The 19,302-nt window shown below is 41.6% G+C and overlaps 1 protein-coding gene across 3 annotated transcripts in view; it reads right to left on the reverse strand.

Moving 5' to 3' along the window:
• Nucleotides 1-931: 931 nt before the first annotated feature.
• Nucleotides 932-19,302, reverse strand: part of LOC128738384 (AMP deaminase 2) — a 78,256-nt gene continuing 59,885 nt past the window's right edge. For 2 of the 3 annotated variants that reach the window (XM_053833478.1, XM_053833487.1), the window contains exons 4-8: nucleotides 3,895-4,190; nucleotides 2,473-3,307; nucleotides 1,956-2,407; nucleotides 1,765-1,898; nucleotides 933-1,709 (exon numbers count right to left, since the gene is read on the reverse strand). In XM_053833478.1, coding sequence (XP_053689453.1) covers nucleotides 1,425-1,709; nucleotides 1,765-1,898; nucleotides 1,956-2,407; nucleotides 2,473-3,307; nucleotides 3,895-4,190 — 2,002 coding nt within the window. In that variant the 3' untranslated portion in view covers nucleotides 933-1,424. Of the gene's footprint in view, nucleotides 1,710-1,764; nucleotides 1,899-1,955; nucleotides 2,408-2,472; nucleotides 3,308-3,894; nucleotides 4,191-19,302 lie in introns of all 3 variants that reach the window. The other variant, XM_053833471.1, reaches the window with a different exon arrangement.

The following is a 19,302-nucleotide window of genomic DNA, read 5'->3' on the forward strand; positions in this document are numbered from 1 at the left end:
TGCTTGTCCGATTTAAAGCCCAATTTCGAATCTAATTGCATTTCAGTTTTAGGTCAAATTTCTTTAATTTTCAAATGTAATTCGAAGTCTAATTTAATTCCTATTTCAAATAAGAACTTCAATTTCTGGTTTAGGTCCAATTTCTTGTCTAATTCCAAATTCGCATTACTCTAAAACTTATGTCCAATTTCAACATTAATTTCTAGGCCAGTTCGAAGTCTAATTTCTAGTCCTATTTCAACTTTGATTTTAAATCCAGTTGCACGAAATTTTCAAACTAATCGGCCGATATTTTTGTTTTAAGTATTAATACAGATTCGCCTTCATATGATTCCTCTCTTTTTCCGCGTCCAAAACGTTCTTCTGAAGCATCGGGTGCCTCACCTTTTGTTTATTTCTGGGCACCAGAAACTCCAAGCTTAAAAAAAGTAGAAGACGCCATGTTCCTGCAACAATAAACCTGGTGGAGAACTTTTCAAGATGTTTGTTTGTTTGTTCGAATATTGTTCGGCAGTTTGGAAGTTTGGACGCTTTCGTTAGACAAAAAACAACACATCCGGCACAGCTGAAGCGCGCCCGAAGTAAATTGTCCTGGAGAGGCCTCTGCAACCAGGAGAAATCTGTGCCGAGCTAGTCAAGCCTGTTACCTGGCTGCAAATTGCAGTCATCAGCGGTTGATTGGATGGTCCGAAGTGGTTCAGCTTAGCCTAGCGTCGGAGCTTAGCCAAAGATATTAATCGCCGTGATTAAGTTATTCATCTTCAGAATTAGTTATTGAGCTTCGGGATTCTTTATGTTTCAGATAGTTTTACCAACCAACGAACATTTGTGTGATTTTCTTGGTGAATAATTTGAAATATGAGAACATAGCAGTGATTTAGCTTCTGTTGCTTTCCCTGACTTCAATTATTTCCGGACTGCTTCGGATTACTGATAGACTTGCAAGTCACTTCAGCAAGTAACACATCAAATCGAGATATATTGATTCCAATGATGTAACACAGTATGATCCGCTACTAAAACAGATTACAACATGAAACTGGTATAATTTGGTTTTGCGAGCTCGCACCCGCAAAGAATTGTAACGATTTTTTTCTTGTTCACAATTTCAATCGAAATATTCTTCATTCCAAGTACAATACATTATACGGATACATGGTACGTACACTTAATTGCTTAACAAACGATAAATTCATCTCAAGGTTATAAATAATCCGTGAAATCAGTGGAAAAATCAGTGCAAAACACTCTCCTCCGGTTGTCTGCTCTACTTACTGCCACGCATCGAAACATTTTTTTCTTCTTCTTCTAACAAAGAGTGCTCAAAAGATTCTCAATTTCTCCCTTGGTTCGTGTTGTTGTTCCCTTGGTTCTTCGTCATCTACCACAACCCCTAGCCACGGTCGTCACCACAGGAGTCCGACTCATTCCAGCAGCCCGAGCGCCCGCTCGCTGTGCACCTTGAAAATGTTCGCCAGCTCGTCGAGCAGCGACTCGTGCCGGAAGGCAACCCGAATGTCCGGTACGTTCGTGCGGGTAATGTCGTTCCCGGCGACACCCTCACGGGTGTAGTTCGGCCCCAGCCAGTGCTGTTTCATCTTGTGCGGAAAGCCACTCATCAGCACGCTGTTACGGGCCAGCTCGCACATGTCGCACGAGCTCAGCTTCCACACCTGCGCCGCGATGCTGTACTCTTCCATTAGGGGTTCCTAAAAATAAACGAGTGAGGTTAGGATTTGTGGTGTTGAGGTTAGGTTGACTTACTTTGGTGTAGTGGAACTGAAGGGGGTCGTCCGTTGACAAGGATACTACTAGACCTCGGGCGAGGTACTCCGGGAATGGGTTCCGGTCGTAGTTTAAGAACAGGGAGTTGTTGGACAGCGGCGACATGGCAATACCTGTTGAATTGATTGAATTGTAGTTATTGGGATCACTCTAAGGGTAGAATAACTCACCGATTTGTGCAAGATAGTAAAGATACTGAAGAACGGGAACTTTGCGGAGCAACAGACCATGGGAAATGTTCTCCGCCATCAGGTAGCCGCAAACTAAATGCTGTACCGGGCCGGCTTCGCCGCAATGCGGTCTCAAAACGAACGTGTTCATTCCACGCTCCGTTCGGAAGTGATTCAGTACGGTCATGTTGGCGTACATGTAGTAGATGTAGTACGCATAGGGCGGATTCTCGTCGTCCGTCCATTGGTCCGGTGTGGTGACGTCGTTGTCGAACAGTGGATTTTCCGGCTTGGATTCGTCGTCGACGGAGTCGAACCCGATCACGTACTGCAGGAACTTGTGCAGCTCCGGATGCTCGCTAGGATTGTTGGTCGCATCGAACAGGGGCTTGAAGACGTTGTCCAGGATTTGCTGGAACGACGTCATCAGCTTATTGGTCTTGAAAATATCACTAAAATTTAGAGCACACATTAATTTTAACTTTTTTCTAAGAGAAAAGAACAAAAAGAGACTCACTATAGCCTAGGAATCTGAATCAACCAGCGAATGTTGTCGGAGTAGACATCCCCCTGGATGGCCCACTTGGCCAGCTTGTACCATTCGTCCGGTGATTTGCCGTAAATGGACAACCTTAGCTCTGCATTCTGATATTTGCTCTCCTCAAAGTCGCTGGCGACCTCCTTGATTATGTTGGCGAAATACTTTCCATTCAAGTAATTGTCCGTCTTCAGGAACACCTCCCGCAGGCGGGACTCTCCGATGGGATTGTACTTTGCGTTGAACTTATCGAACCGATGGAACGTGTTGCGGTCGGCGTGGACGTCCAGCATGTCGACCGTCAGGTCGTACGTGGTCAGATTCATCGATTGGAAAACCTGCGCCAGCGTCATTTGCTCGCCCTTGGTCACGGTCACAACCTCATCGGCGCTGTTCTTCAGCGTTTTCTTGATGAACCGCAGCAGGTGCTTCTGGTTCATGCAGCTGGCAGCGTGAATGTGCGTGTCCACCTTGCGGATGTTGTAGAAATCTCGGTGCGGAACCGCCTTCTGCGAGGCCAGTTCACGCAGTTCGTTCAACAGCACGTGCAGCTGAAACTTGGAGTAGAGGTAGCTGAGCCGCCGGTAGCAGAACGACTTCAACGGCCCGTCGGCAATCATCGAGCACATCATCTGCATGTCCTGCACGAACTCCGGCAGCTTGGTGTACTCGAACGGGAACGGTTCCGTGCTCTCCTCACCGTCCCGAAACACCTCAAAAACGCCATTGTTCGCGCGGATCGTGTAGTGGCAGTCCTCCGGAAATTCGATCAACCACGGCGACTGGGTGCTCTGCGGAGGATTCACTGGATGATCTGGAACGATCGGGTGGTTCGGAGGCAAACAGTAAAAGGTTAAACAATCTGCTAGACGGCCACTTTTCTGACGAGAAAAAGTGTTCAACATTGAAAAATGCTTGCCGCTGATTGGAAGACGAGTGTTAGAATTCAATGATTCCGAAATAAGGCCGTCTTGTTAGCCTGCTGGTGTAGCACAACTTACTAATTAGAAACATTGTCACTCCGAAAATTACCAAAAAAAAAGTTAAAACACACAAAACACTCTCACACATTGAACAAACCGTCGACTAACCGTAAAAGCAATTCACAAAAATCCCATCGATAAGCAATAGAGAGAGAGAACACGAAAGCCACCGTCGAATCGACGACAAAAACCAAAGAAAACAAAGGCACGCGGTTCGACGGACGATTTTTATGTTCATACAGAAAAAAAGTAAAATAAAATAAGTTAGAGAGAAAAAAAACCAAAAGTCAACAGGAAACAGGATGTTTCCCTTTCCCGATTTCAACGGTGAAGTAAAGAAAAAAATGGCAGAACCGAAAAAGCATACCGACTGTCCGTTTTTTTTTGTATGTGTGTTTGTACGGAACAACCAACTCACCGGCAATGGATTTCTTGGCCTGGTGGGCATACTTTTCCGGATGTGATGACTTCAGGAAGCGAGCGGTTGTCTGCGGGAAGGCCTGATGCGAGTTGCACATGTACTTGACGCGCAGTTCCAGCGCCTTAACCAGCAGCGTCGAAGCACGTTCTAGATCGTCGAGCGGCACGCCGCTCGTATCCTCGCCGGAGATGGAAACCCGCTGGAAGTGCGCCACGAAATCGTGCTCGTCGAAGGGGATCATCTCGTCCGGGTGAATTTCGGCCGCAATCGAGTGGCGGTCCTGTTCCATGACCCTGAAAAACACGAAACACGAAACTCACGGTTAGAATTGTGTAATGTTGTTTCGACTGAAATGCTAGCCAGCTGGAATTATACTGTCCGATGGACGCGCAGGAACGCGGTCATCGTTCGGGTGACCTTTCTCTAGCGGCAAGCCCGGTGTCAACCTGCAGTCAATTGTGCCATAATTTACACCCCTTCCCAATCGGTGGCGGTACGAATCGGTAATCGATTATTAATTGCAGTATCTTTGTTGCGTTTATCTGTTTGTTCTATCGCCGGAGTTGGCCGGTTGTGCTCTAGTTAGTATTGTTACCTTTCTGATGGAACAGTATGGCGATCCACCGGCAATAATAAGGCTCGAGGAGACAGAAAAGTTGACTAAAATTATTGTCTACCTTCACAAAGTTCTTCACTAAATCTGTACAGAGCAAAATGATCTTTTTTTTGCTTTTACAGGAATACAACTCCATCTAAAGAGGTGAACGTAATCATGATGGAAAAATTACTAACAGCCTATGAAAAGTCAAACAGAAGATACAAAAACTTGCAGTTCGAGAAAGGAAACATAAGATACTTCGAAAAAGCTGCTAAAGTTTATATGTAATTCATCGCACGACGAGTTCTATTGAAGCAGCTCTCAGATAGCAATGTGTGGTTTGTATTAATCAGGTATAATTAAACAACAATTTTGATTACAATCAACTCTATTTGTTCTCTTTAACAGGAACATGTTGGTTAAAAATTACTGAACGTCTGGACTTTTATTGAAAACTTAGAGCTTAGAGTCGTAAATGGTTGCCATAAAAATCGTTTACTTTCTTGAAAAGACACTGAAACAGGTAATTTTGAGTACCTCAGGAGCGGCTCACGAAAGTGTCTGACCAGGAAGGTGGAACTGAATTAAGAAACGAGACACAGTACAGTAGCTAAATAGCAGATAGCCCTCCTAGGGCATAAATATTGCTCATTTTAATCAACCTTCAGTGAAGAACTGCACAGACTACCAATGAGTTGAGTTAAACTCTACGAATTAACGACTTAAAATTTGTTTTTGCCAGGTTAGGGTCATATAGAGCGCACATATTGTTAAAGCATCTACTAGAGTCCTATCGCCCCGGACCTAAGGGCATTCCTGCTGTTCTGCTGAAGAAATGTTTTGAAACATTAAAGTCACCGCTTGCCTGTATTTTCAACCTTTTTTCACGATGCCAACAGTTTTCTAGCAGCTGGAAAGAGTCGTTTATGTTTCCGGTGTTCAAAAAGGGTGATAGACGTAATGTGGAACAGTACCGCGGTATTTCATGTTTGTCTCCCTGCTCGAAAGTTTTTGAAGCTATTATGTATAATCATTTGATGTTCAACATAAAAAGGAGTATTAACATAGATGGATATTGTCGGCACACCATCTGTGATAAACTTGGAGCTTCTGTTGCGATTGTATCGTGGCTGGAATCTTATCTACGAAATCGGAAAATTGCTGTAAAGTTGGGTGCGTGACAATCTGGCTGGTTCAGTAACAATTCTGGAGTCCCTCAAGGCAGTATACTGGGACCCTTATTTTTCGTTGTTCATTAACGATGTAACCAAGCTACTACCACCTGGCACACGATTATTGTACGCAGATGACACTAAGATTTTTCAGCTTATCGAAACTAACAATGATTGCTATAGACTTCAAGCGTTGATTGACTTATTCGCAGATTGGTGCTTCAGCAATTATGTGACGCTTAGTATATCAAAATGCACCGCAATCAGCTTTCATCGCAAAAAATAGCCTTTGCTTCACGATTATCGCATTGGTGGGATACCTCTGCAACGCAGCGAAGTAGTCACTGATCACGATGTAGTGTTGGATAGTCAACTGACGTTTAGACAGCACTATTCCATGATTATCAGCAAGGCTAATCGACAACTCGGACTGATCATGAGAATTGGCAAGGAGTTCAATGGTCCTGGTACCCTGCGAGCCGTTTATTGCTCGCTGGTGCGCTCGGTCTTAGAGACTGCCTGTGCTGCAAGGAATCCGTTCTACGACAACTGGATAAAACAGATTGAATGCGTACATAATCACTTTATTCTAAGAGTCTGCCTTACTCTACCATGGAGAAATCATGACAGCTTACCTTCTTATGCTGACCTTTGCCTTCTGACAGGAATTAAATCTCTGGAACAACGACGTAAAGACATCATGACTCAAACGACTCATAAGATTCTCAATGGTAGCTAAGACTGCCCAACCATTCTTCCAATGCTTCAACTACATTGCCCTCTTCGGCCACAACGCCATAAACGTCTGTTCCAGTTAAACTCGCATCGCACAAACTACGGTCTGCATGAACCTATTCGTCGACTGGCTATAGCATACAATCGGACTGAACATGCCTTAAACTTTTAGTGTTTGATTTTCTGCAGACTTTTGTTAACGTTTTTAATCTAACTATGTGTTTAGTGTTTGATTTTGTTAATTATAGTATCTTTTCTTGTTATGAAAAGATGTTGGATTATTGTGCCGGCTTGAAAACTGCCATGTGTGCATTTCAAGGCGGCTTTTCCCAACCAACAACATTATTTTTTCGCTTCAGCTTTTGCTGAAAGTGCCGCCTCTGAGTTAGAAGCTGAGATTGCCTCAGAATCTGTACCGCTTAATTTGGTTGTTCTGAGCACATTTGAAATCACAACGGATATGATTGTACTCGCCGCAAAAAAACTATCTGCTGGTCCAGATGGGATCCCAGCAATTGTTTACCGCCGCTGCGCAGATGTTTTGGCAGAACCGTTATGTCGTATATTTAACAAATCTTTCGAACAAAGAAAATTTCCGGCGATTTGGACCGGCAAAATATAAGAAATTATCGTGGCATAACTAGCCTCTCCGCACCGTGTAAGGTTTTTGAAATAATTGTAAGCGCTGTTGTTCTCGCTCATACGAAAAGCTACATTTCCTTCGATCAGCATGGATTTATGCCAGGACGATCCGTTTGCACTAATCTTTTGCATTTTACGTCGACGTGCATCTCACATATGGAGCAGAAATCTCAAATCGACGCAGTTTACACGGATCTGAGGGCTGCGTATGACCGCATAGATCATCGAATACTATTACGGAAACTCTTCCGGTGCATCGGAACATTTCGTCGAGTGGTTAAGTTCCTACTTGAGCGATCGAACGCTACGTGTACAGCTTAACTCATGTTTTTCCTCCGCATTCGTCAACAAATCGGGTGTACCTCAGGGCAGTAACATGGGCCCTTTGCTCTTCTCGTTATACTTACTTTTGGGAGATGGATGTAAATTAATGTACGAGGACAATTTAAAATTATATTTCGCCATTTGGTCCATCGAAGACTGCTGGATATTTTCGTTAACTGGTGTCGTAAGAACCGGCTCATCGTAAGCACGGTAAAGTGTCAGGTCATGACATTCCACCGAACTGTCAGCCCAATATTGTTCGAGTACAACATTGATGGTTATGTACTCAAGAGAGCTGATAAGGTCAACGACCTGGGCGTTATTCTTGACCCTAAACTCAGTTTTAACGTTAATCGCTCGACTGTCATTTCCAAAGCAACCCGGCAGCTCGGTTTTATATCCAAGATCGGACGGGATTTTAAGGATCCATACTGTTTGAAAGCCCTGCATTGCTCTCTGGTGAGACCGCAACTGGAAAATGCATGCCTGGTTTGGTCTCCTTATCAACTCGCCTGGACCCTGAGAGTTGAACGAGTGCAGAAGAGATTCATTCGCTTAGCACTACGTGATCTTCCTTGGCGTGATCCTGTGAACCTTCCGTCATATCCTGATCGGTGTCGCCTCATCGGTCTTGATACCTTAGACCGACGCAGGAAAGTCCAGCAGGCTGTATTTGTAAAGTGCTCAACGGAAAAATCGATTCTCCGAACATTCTTTCGATGCTTGGCTTTCGTGCTCCTCAACGTTCTCTCCGTCCCACGGGATTACTGCAACCTCAGGCGCACCGTACTGTATTTGGATTCAACGAAACTATCGCTGCCTGTATCCGTATTATGTATTGTATGTATTATTATTATTATTTGACCATGAAAATATTTATTTGATATGTGAAATGTAATGTGTTATTTGTAGTTCCACCAGAAACTAAACGGATCCCGCAAAGGCTTTGTGCCGTGAGCCGAAACGTGTCGGTAACGTTGTGGAAAGTCGCATGTATTACTCCAATACATACGGTTGGAAATATACACAACATTGGAAATATTACAATTTTCGAACATCAAGACCAATAAGGTTTAAAAAAATTGTCCCCAACCACGGTATGTGTAAACTCGCTGATCAAGAGTATCTAGCTTTCCACGAGCGATAATGGCGGATATTGAGCACAATCTTTTGACATTCATTGGAGGACCGTCGAGTTCGCCCTGGCGGAGTTACTATGGAAACATCCATGATTGTTTGTTGTTCGAGTGTAACAAAACAATGTAAACATTAATAAAATTGGTAGACAAGACACAAACACGCATCACTCTTACCTGGAGGAAGAGTGATACGTGTTTGTGTCTTGTCCACCAATTTTATTATTGTGGTGCTCTTACGGTGGCACGAAAGCAAGAAAAAGTGAATGTAAACATTGTTTAATTTTGCAGATCAGCTGAAGTGGAACATAACTAAACGGATTCAAACTTTTATAGTGGTTTGCGGCCATAATTTGCTGAAGGCACTGGCTTAGAATACTTTTTCACAATCGTGCAAATTAAACATTAGAAACATTACACATTAACGCAAACATTAACTTCATGTTGGTCGAGCCGTTGTTAAGTTTGCTCTCGAACAGCGTCTCGACTTGATAAGAAACTTTCCGTTGCGTATTTGGACATTCTCCCTGAAATTTGCGAAAACTTCCAAGCCACAAACCATAGAACTTCTTGTCCGTTCAATTATGTTCCTCTTTAGCTGATCTGCAAAATTTAACAATGTTTACATTTTTACATTCAAATAACAAACAATCATGATGTATCCATAGTAACTCCGTCAGGGCGAACTCGACGTTCCTCCAATGAATGTCAAAAGATTGTGCCCACTTGTGCTCAATATCTGCCATTATCGCTCGTGGAAAGCTGGATAGAAATGGGAAGACAGGTTGATGCAATATACATTGACTTCAACAAAGCGTTTAATAAAGTTCGTCGCTCACACTTTTAGCAGAAAAAATGAGGTGCATACCCGATCAGGAGGACCTAACAAAATTATAACAGATCTTGTTATTTCGCTATCAAATTGTTATTAATTTGGTATATTCGATCATATTATAACAACCGTTGATATAAATTAGCCTCCGTAAGTGGTTAAAATTTCAAAAATTAAAACTAAACTGCCTCTAATACCTGATTCATAACAAACCATGTAATGATTTTATCTTAATTGTAACACATTGTGTTAAAGGTTAATTGTCAACATTTCAAGATATTCCAAAAATAACACAGCTAATAAAGATATATTAGCAAGTATTAGTAACTGTGAAGTGACGTATTTAATATACTTTAAAAATGATGATGGTAAATAAAATAAGTTTTGCAAGTAACATATTTTGTTATTAAAGCGAAATGTGTCATTGTTAGTGGTGGAATCTATATGGCTCATGTGCTACTTGTATATGAATCTGTTACAAACTGAATTTGCTTCCTAATTAGTTTATTTTCGATTTGTAACATAATATGTTAAAAATATCAAAATGTGTTATAAAACTGATATAATCTTGTTATGGCCTCCTGATCGGGTAGGCTTACCAAACTGGGCAACACAGTGGACCCAATCATACCTTACCGAACACTCCGTTTTTAACAGCATCAACGATATTGATTCCCCTTGCTTCGCCAGATGCCATCTGGCGTGCCACGAAGTAGTCATCTAGGGCTCTTGATATTTATGCTTTTCGTTCACGAGCCGTGCTCCTCTAGGTTCATTTTTGCCGACGACATATTTCGAAAAATTAAGACCAGACTTGGCGAAGGCGTCTCATAAATGGCATGCAAGTTCACGTTACGAAATGTTTCGCTATATCCTTTAGCCTTCTACGTGAGCCTCAGCGAAACTATTATACTGTCGGGCAGAGCCATCTACGTCGCCAAGTACAGGTTAATAAGGATTTGGACGGGAACAACTAAGGCTCGTGAGAAGAAACATTAACGCATTCCAGGATACCAATAGGATACGAACCGTTCCAAAAAAAATTCTTGATATACTCTTCGTTTTCTGCCCTGGAACGATGCAACAAATGTACCAGCTTACGAGGAATGCTGCGAACCGATTGACCTGCATTCGTAAGCGACCGGAAGGGCATCACTGCAAAACTTTGTTTTGAGACTCGAACGGCAATTCCCCTAAGCTGAATTGTTGGGTGACCCGTGCTAAGAGACGAATGGTTGGGGGGAGCGACTCGTAGCACCAAAATATGATTATGGGTTCCGGCAGCTTCGTTTTGTCGAAAGAATGCGAGCCACAACATGACCCCCCGTGAGCATAGAAGTGGAGCATTAGCTGGACAGGGATTATCTCTATGTCAGTCGGCTGAAACAATTAAACCTTGGCTTGAAATGGAAGGCCTGGAAAAATGGAAGAGGAACCTGACATGGTCCGGGAAGAGAAAAATAAAGACTCTGCTTAAATCAGGGCTCTCAGCATGTAGAGGCCCGGCAGCCACTACATTCTTCATTCCCGAGCTTTGTCATACGCTTTTGGAGATCGGAGCTTCTCAGTAGCGTAGACAAGCCGGTTCCTAAGAAGTCAACACGGCATCTACGGGAGAGAAAGCAAGTCAATGTACCCATTCTGTCAGTTCTGTTAGCGAAAAACGTGCCAGGAGTGGCAAACTTTAGAGAATCCTAAAAGCGGGACTTTTACTCCTAGCATATCTCGCTGAGAAGTCGCAGGGCAAATCAAGATAAGGATCCTCTATCAATACCAATTATCTCAATACTGAACTGACTACGGGTTAACTAGATGTCGTCCAAGACACCCTTCTGACTGCCACAGACCAGCAGTGAAACGAGCTGGTCAAACCAAAATTCAATTGAAGAATGCAGACTTACTCCTTAGGAAGAAGCGAATCTGATAACTTCGGATACCTACGAAACCCCGTGTCTGGAAATCTTACGTACTTTTTTCCCACAAAGCAAAAACGGGGAAATTTGAATCAAAAAATTAATATTATTCGTCCCTTAACGTGGAATGTCCCCTTTGAAAAAATCTATCTATAATTTTACGAGACAACAGTCTAACCCTGCAAGGTGGATTCCGCAGTCACTATTTTCATTGTTGCAATCCAAACTGGATGGCGATTCGTACGATGGTGGTGGGAGGACAATTAAGCATCGAATCGAGAACCAAGAATCAGGCAAACACTTTTGTGTCGTCCGTTCGTGTCCGACTTGGCCGTCTGCCTTTCTGTTTGCTTATCGTGACCGGGACGACGTCAAATGATCCCAAGGAAAACCGATTTCCTGATAGTGTTCCTTAAAAAGCGAAAGGAATTTAACACGAAAGGACTCCTGGAGGTCATCTCCGTCTCAGGTTATCTAGTCCAATTAGGGCTGCTGATTGATGAGTTTTAATTCCAACTCGTTATAATGAGGGTTAATAGTGGGTTCAGTCAATCATAATCAAATTGATCTTAATTGGATTGAAATGAATAGTATTCTTACGTACTGGTGGTCCTGCTTACCAGGTTAAGGACAACTGCGAGTTCCGAGCAACGATTCCTCTTGCTCTTCCTTTGGAAGGCAAATACGCGTCATTCATTTTTTGGATCTCAAAAACAGTTAAATTATGTTGGTAAAGCTGTTCTCACTTAAATGAATATATTGTTGTGCTTATAATTTTTATCTTGAGCTGCTTTTCAACTCCAAATAATCAATGACGCGTGTTTAAACTTTAAACCAACCGGAAGACTTTAACTTTGCTTGAAAATTCATCACTAAAGATGGATGCCACAACTGGTGCAATGCACACTTTCCAAGTCACTGCATTAACTGTACAATGTTTCTGTTTCCTTTGCAGCTCCACTAGCAGTCCTGCGATTGTTGATAGCAGTTGACACTAATTAACCAGACTTGTTTGAGTAACAATCTCATATCAGGCAAAAATCTCAACCGAAGTCACGGAATGAGAGGGGTCATCATCACTAACCTTATCATCAACCGCTCGGAGAGCCACCTTGTCGTATCAAGAGCACTTCCCAACATACTATATATTAGGTTAGTCCCGTTAGTTGTGGATAACACCAAGAATGCACTGAACTCTTTCGTCGGCACCGCTTATCCAAAGCAGACTAATTAAGTCATTTCTTCAACCAACCAACGAACCTGGTCAGCTGATCAGCGCGCGCTCCGGTGCTTCGGTTCACTATCAGTCAACGACTGGAAGCTCCCAAATCGAACATTCTGCCACCGCAGCACCTCGCGCCTGGTTGACGACGTTGGTTGGCATCTGCGGCAAGCGCCCTTCGAGCGCGCGAATGGTGTCAAATTAAATTACCGCCCTTTTGCGCCGCCGGGAGTGCGGCCGCCGCGCTCGGACGGGTGGTGGAGAGACAACAGTCCCAATATCCTAATGGGTCGCGGTCGCGCACGCAACCAACCCTCCGGCCCGGCCCGCCCCGCCCCGACCGGGTCACGTGTCACGAAACGTAACAGCTAACAGCAACCAACATGCGAGTTTCGATGAATCGTTCCCACGGCAGTCAGTCAACCAGCGCACAAGCAGCGGTGACATCGCATCGGCAGGTACATCGGATTTACAGCATGACTACTATCCGGAGCAAGCGACCCACATGATGCTTCACCGCACTCCCCGGCCGGCACAGGGTAAAATAGAAGTTATGTGGGCAGGTTGGGAATAAAAATAACTTCTGGAAACCTGAGCGCACACACATTATTATTGTGAAGGTGGAGGATTCACACAAATTCGCGAATGGGAAAAATAATGCAGAAAAAAAACACGAACGCATGGAAAGGCTCGCCCCAAGGGAAAACGACACCCACGCAGTAGGATGGTGGTGCGCGGTGCCCTTGGCATGGAGCTTAGGAAGTGTAATTTTCAGTAAAAGTTACATACTTGCTATGTTGCTGTTTACTTTGTGTTTACATTCGTTTATAGCCCAGCTTTGTGTTTGATTTAAAATAGAAATTATAATTTGATACACGATTTTAGTCAGTAAAATGAGCCGAATGACTAATTGACTTCGTTATTTTGTCGAATATTTCTTCCTGATAACATGCTGATAGATGAGTTTACCAAAGCAAATGTTCTTCAGTTGAAAACCTTCTCAAAACTCTGACTCTCATGGATTGGTAAAATGAATCCTCCATTACACGCACGCACTTTTTCACGATAATTTTCTTCCCAAAACAAATCAGTCTTAAAAATTTGCTCTCGTTTTCCGTGGTAACAGCACAACTCAACGACGAGACAGATCTGTGAACACTAATTTAGTGTTTCTGGTGCTTCCAAGTAAACTTTACAATATCTTTTTTCTTCGTGTTGAAAACGTCTCCCCTTTAGGACAATCGAGACTGCGAAACTATCAGAACTCACTTGAGCATACTTCGCCAGTATATTGTCAAGAAAATTCCTAAAATACCCCTATTAATATGATTAATATCGCATGTGTGGAGCGTGTGGACAGGTTGCTGAAATGGGAGAAGCCTTTGAGTTATTTCTACCAGCGCGCGGGAAGATCGCAGTAATTAGCATAAAATACTTTATCTAATTAACAGAAATAAATTGCTTAAAATAATGCCAATAAATAAGTGAAACTCAGAACAGATCCGAAATCGTATCGCGGTTAGCCGAACTAACTATTATTACACTAACGAGCTTGAAAATTTTCGTAGGGAATTATAATCTAAGTTCTAAGCATTGAACGTATGAAGTTTCTTGTTATGAGAAAGAGTAGCACAAAAACTTTTTAAATTGGATAAAATAGGATAAAGAAAATAAAGCAAAGGTTTATGACTTCGGTTACGAGTAGTATAAACAGGAAGTCTATTCTAATTTCATGCTCAATTTTAACACTTATTTCATATCCAATTTCTAGTGTAGTTTTAAGTTCAATTCCATACAATTCCAATGCAAGTACAATTTCAAGTGTAATTTAAATCGAATTTATATCCAGCATCAATTAATCCAAACTAATCTAATCCGATCAAATTGGTCCAAATCCAACCAAAATTATCTAACACGAAAATTGGTTCAAAGCTTCTCCCTCCGGATCAGTCCAAATTCGTTCCAATTTAGTCTGAATCCAAATACAAATTAGTTCATGTCCGACTAAAATCATCCAAATCCAATAGAAATTAGACCAAATCCAAAATAAATCGGTCCAAATACCATTCAAATTAATCCAAATCCGACTAAATAAGCCTAAACCCTATCGAAAAGTGAGTACAAATTCAATCCAAATTTGTTCAAATTCAAAAAAACTACAAGGTATACAGTCCCAAGGGTCGTACGAAAGGGTGACGTAGGACTATATCAGATCATTCTGGCATATGTATGTTTATAAGAATCTGTGAGTGCCATTGCTTAAGTTAATTTTTAAAACAGAAGAGTGAAATATTCAGAATCAATTCTTCATTGAATGCAATGGTGGCTTTGAAAATACCATTGAGACATAGATTTCTTTAAAAATTAATTTGTGTGCATCATAAAGGTTGAAATAGTAATGAAGGACCAGCCCACCGATTATTGTATTAAATATGATTATGCGTAGCTTGATATGTTTCAATAATCTTACATTAACTCGCTTGTGGCCTTTAAAAGGGCCATTGGTTACAAATAACATTAAAGCCAAAGGACGTTCATCGCAAATATGACGTGCCATTCGAATGCCCTTCTCTTTTGACCAGAAAATATGGCACATACGCAAAAATTCTGTTTTATTTGTATGCGAGCCCTTATCCTCCTTCCACAGGGGTGAGGCTGAGGGGTCTCAAACCATCAAAAAATAAATGCATGCCTCCAAAAACCCACACATGATAAATTTGGTTCCATTTGCTTGATTAGTTCTCGAGTTTTGAGGAAATTTGTGTTTCATTTGTATAGGAGCCCCCCCCCCTCTTACGCCCTCCATAAAATTGCTTTCTTACTCCCATAAAATTGCTGATTATTTTATCTATCCAACGACATATAAATTGTACAGTTTCGTTCAGTAGTTTACTGCCCATAAACGCATAACAGTCCCATGTGACTTTGTACTGCGTTAAACTTTTCTCTGACGAAAAGTTCTACGTTGATGGCTTAAGCAATACTCTCACATCAGCTTGCTTATCAAGGAAAGAACTCCTTATGGACATCCTTTGATCACCGAAATCGTGACCGAAGCATCTTTCAATGATGTTGCGATTTCTCTGCTCGAAAGCATTGCTTAAATCTAACTCATTGAGTGTGGTGAATCGCGTTTTGAAAAAGAGCCGTTGAAATGAACGACGTGTAATCGAAAGCTCCTTCAATATCAGGGAAAGCACAAAATGTCGTCTCCTGATATTTTAGTGATTTTCTGTAAAAAAAATGCCATCCGAACCTAGAGATATCATTGGTTCAAAAGATCTAAGTGCCCATTTGATCGAAGCCTTCGTAAACAATCGGCGTACAAGCTGAGCCGGGTCGTTTGGCACTTTCATCGATTTTTTCTGCAGTTAAATAGAAGAGAAAAGGAAACAATGGAAATCATGCAAATATATTCTGAATAGCCAATTGTGTTGTATACAGCCAGGGATTGAGATTTTTTTTAACATTTTTCTCAAGTCATCACCAAGCGCGAGGCCCCTCCGAAGCGCGAGACACTGTGCGACCGCACGGGTTTGCCGGTCTAAACGCCGGCTCTGAGGGAATTTATCTGAATGTGGGAAGTAGGGCGGTATTATGGTGCTCTGTATCACTCATAAAGTACTCTGAAAGGTGACCCGCAATCGAATCCAGAAAAAAAACCCGATGCTACTTTTCGACAGTGCACTCTTAAATGAGTCTACCTGAAAATAGGTCGGATTTAGCTAAAACTTAGTTGAAACTACTCAAAATGTCCTTAAAGTGCAAACTCAAGTTTTGGGAAAAATTTAACCAATTTTGACTACTTGCTACCGATAATTCTCTGTGACAAATAACGCACTTCTAAGTTCCTACTACCAACTTTGTGGTTGAAGAACTACTCAAAATCTGAGTTTATACACTTTAAGTACATTTTGACTAGTTTTAACCAAGTTTTAGCTACCAACTAATTTCCGTGTAAGCTCATCTATGCAAGCTGGATTCTGTGCCGGCCAATCATGTATGGATCGGATCACAACGCTCAATATGATATTCAAGTAAATCATCGAAATCCAAGTCTGTCTTCTTCTAGTGCTTGTTGATTTTATTCGACCAACTAAATCACGAACATATCTGGGGCGCACTAAAGTGTAGAAGAGTTCTTGCTAAGCTAGTCTATCTTGTCGACGCTCATTATGAGGCTTCCTGTCGGGTTGCTGCAGGAGTGAAACAGGGTTACATACTTTCACCGCAACTGATCCTCGTCATTATTGACGAAATTATAATTGGAGCCATTGATAGTAAACTTAACCGAAGATTGCCCTGGAACCCTTTGACAAATGAGCAATTAATAGACCTCGACCTGGCCAACGACATTATCTTGCTCTCCCAAATGCAATATGATGTGCAGGGAAAGCTTAATGGTTTCTGCGATAACTCTAAGGCAGCAGGTCTCATAGTCAATGTCGCAAACATCAACAATCCCTCCAATTTTACAGTAGAGGTTGAGGAGGTGGCAGATTTTTTTATATCCTGGTAGCAGATAGGCGGTGGTACCAAGACTGATATAGAAACATGAATCAGGATAGTCAGCAGTAATTTTTGGATCTTGGGAATGTTTGGCGCTCAAATCAGATCATTTTACCGACCCTAACACGAATTTTCAATTTGAACGTGAAATCCGTTCTATTGCCTGCGAGATGTGATGTATTTCAGCGGACACATCCGCAGGTCTTCGTCAATCGTTGCCTGGATCTGACATGTTTTGAGTAGAGTAGAGAACGAAATCTACAGAAAGACAGTCAACTGGAGCCCATAGGGGCAACACAGAAAAGGCAGATCTAGAGGCAGTTGGCTGTGTAGCCTAGTCGACTGTATTCAGACTGGCGACAGATCAAAGCCATGGCGGATTACTGTTATTATTTGGGAAATGAAACATTTTGTTCTGTCGAACTAGCGGACATGGACGCATAAGTAATTAAGTCGTCAGCAAGCATCAGAAGTTTTTCCTGGTTTTGGATAAAAATTCCTGGTTTTTCCCGGTTTTTCCTGGTGAAATAAAATTCCTGGTCTTTTCCTGGTTTTCCCGGTTTTCCTGGTTGAGTTGCCACCCTGAAATATATCAATAAGCATCTATTTTTCGGAAATGCCTGGACCGATTCGACTGCAACAATTGCCAAACGGAAGATTTCATGGTTTGGAAGAACACTATTGTAGAGAATTTGGATCGGATGTACGGTTCCGAAGTCATAGTGGGAACAAGTTCCGGAATATGTGGAACTTGAACATAGAAGCACCTATAAATACACGGATTTGCAAATCTAGACTATTGGTAGTCGTATAAAGTGTTCAAGACGTCATTGACCACATCTAAACATGTCCGTGAATGTTCCGGATACCTATACGGAGATCAGTTTCTGAATTTAACTAAAATACAACATGTGACATCTCTAAGTTGGTACTCGAAATTGCAAAACTAGTTCGACTTAGTTCATTTGTTATCATATATAGTGTCCAGGATCACATTGGTCATACTCGGATACGTTCTGGGAGTGTTCCGGACATACAGGAAAGCGACCAGCTTCTGAGCTTCCCACTATAAACTCAAGATAACAAATTACAAATAAAAGGAGAAAAGGCCAGCAAGAGATTTGAATCAAAACGGACATTTTGAACAATTGAATTGAACGAGCACGTGAATTATCAAAACAACAACGACACGTGGTCTTGAAAATACTGCCGAGTCACCGACAACGCAAGGATCAAGGCATGCTGTGACTGTTATGCGTTTATTCTTGCTTATTCAAGCACAAATAGGTAAACGCATAACAGTAACTTCGGCAGTTTTTCTAAGTTTTGTAACAAATTTTAAGTCACTTGTGAAATTGCTTGTAAAAGTATTCTGTTATGTACATTTAAGTGATATTATGACGATTTGGATGTTTTGTTTCCAAAATCGATTCAATATTAAAGAAAAATTATCGCGGTTTCAACAGCGTTTCGAAGTTGCATGATTTTACAGATGTGACTGTCTTCCATTTATGGGTAGTTTGGTAATTATTACCATTTAAAATCTTTCATGCAAACGTTACACTTCTATTTTAGTTTTCACAAAGTGCTACCCAGTCCCACTATAGTAAACAAAGACGTGGTCCTACGTCAAAAAATCTTTAAAAATTGGTCTCAACCAAATTAATTCAAATCCGACCAAAATCATCCAGATCCTATCGAAACTAAGCCAAATTCGTCCAAATCCAATCGTAATTTATTCTAATCTAATCTAATTAATATAAAACCAATCTAATGACACATTCCACGCACTTGTACACCAAGAAATTGGTATTTAAAACTGCATATTTCAACTTATATTATACTAGATATGAACCAGTGACTATTGAACTACAAAGAAAACGTAGTTCTCATCACAATCAACATACCTAACGTTTAATAATTAGCATATTGAAGTGTACACATATTAAAACATGGTGGAAAATCGGTATTTCTGCGATGGTGTCCCGTTACGAAATGTAACTTGTTATACCTACCTAAATAACAATCTAAATCAAAAAGTAAATACTACGTTAAAAAGTACATTTAACAGACATAATTTAAAACTTGTTTAAAACTTAGTCGCAAACGTATTTTTTGCTAGCGGGAGCAAAATGTCAATGAAAGTCGGGTCCTCGTCGTAACGGGACACGCTGGAATGTGTCTAATGTGACCAAATTAGTCCAAATCCAACCAAATCCAAATCATCCAAATCGAATTGACATAGCTCCAAAACTACTTCAAATGAGTGCAAATCCGACAAAATTAGTTCGATTCCAATCGAAAATTGTCCAAATCTGGTCT

Source organism: Sabethes cyaneus, chromosome 1 (genome assembly GCF_943734655.1).
Source record: "Sabethes cyaneus chromosome 1, idSabCyanKW18_F2, whole genome shotgun sequence".
NCBI lineage: Eukaryota > Metazoa > Arthropoda > Insecta > Diptera > Culicidae > Sabethes > Sabethes cyaneus.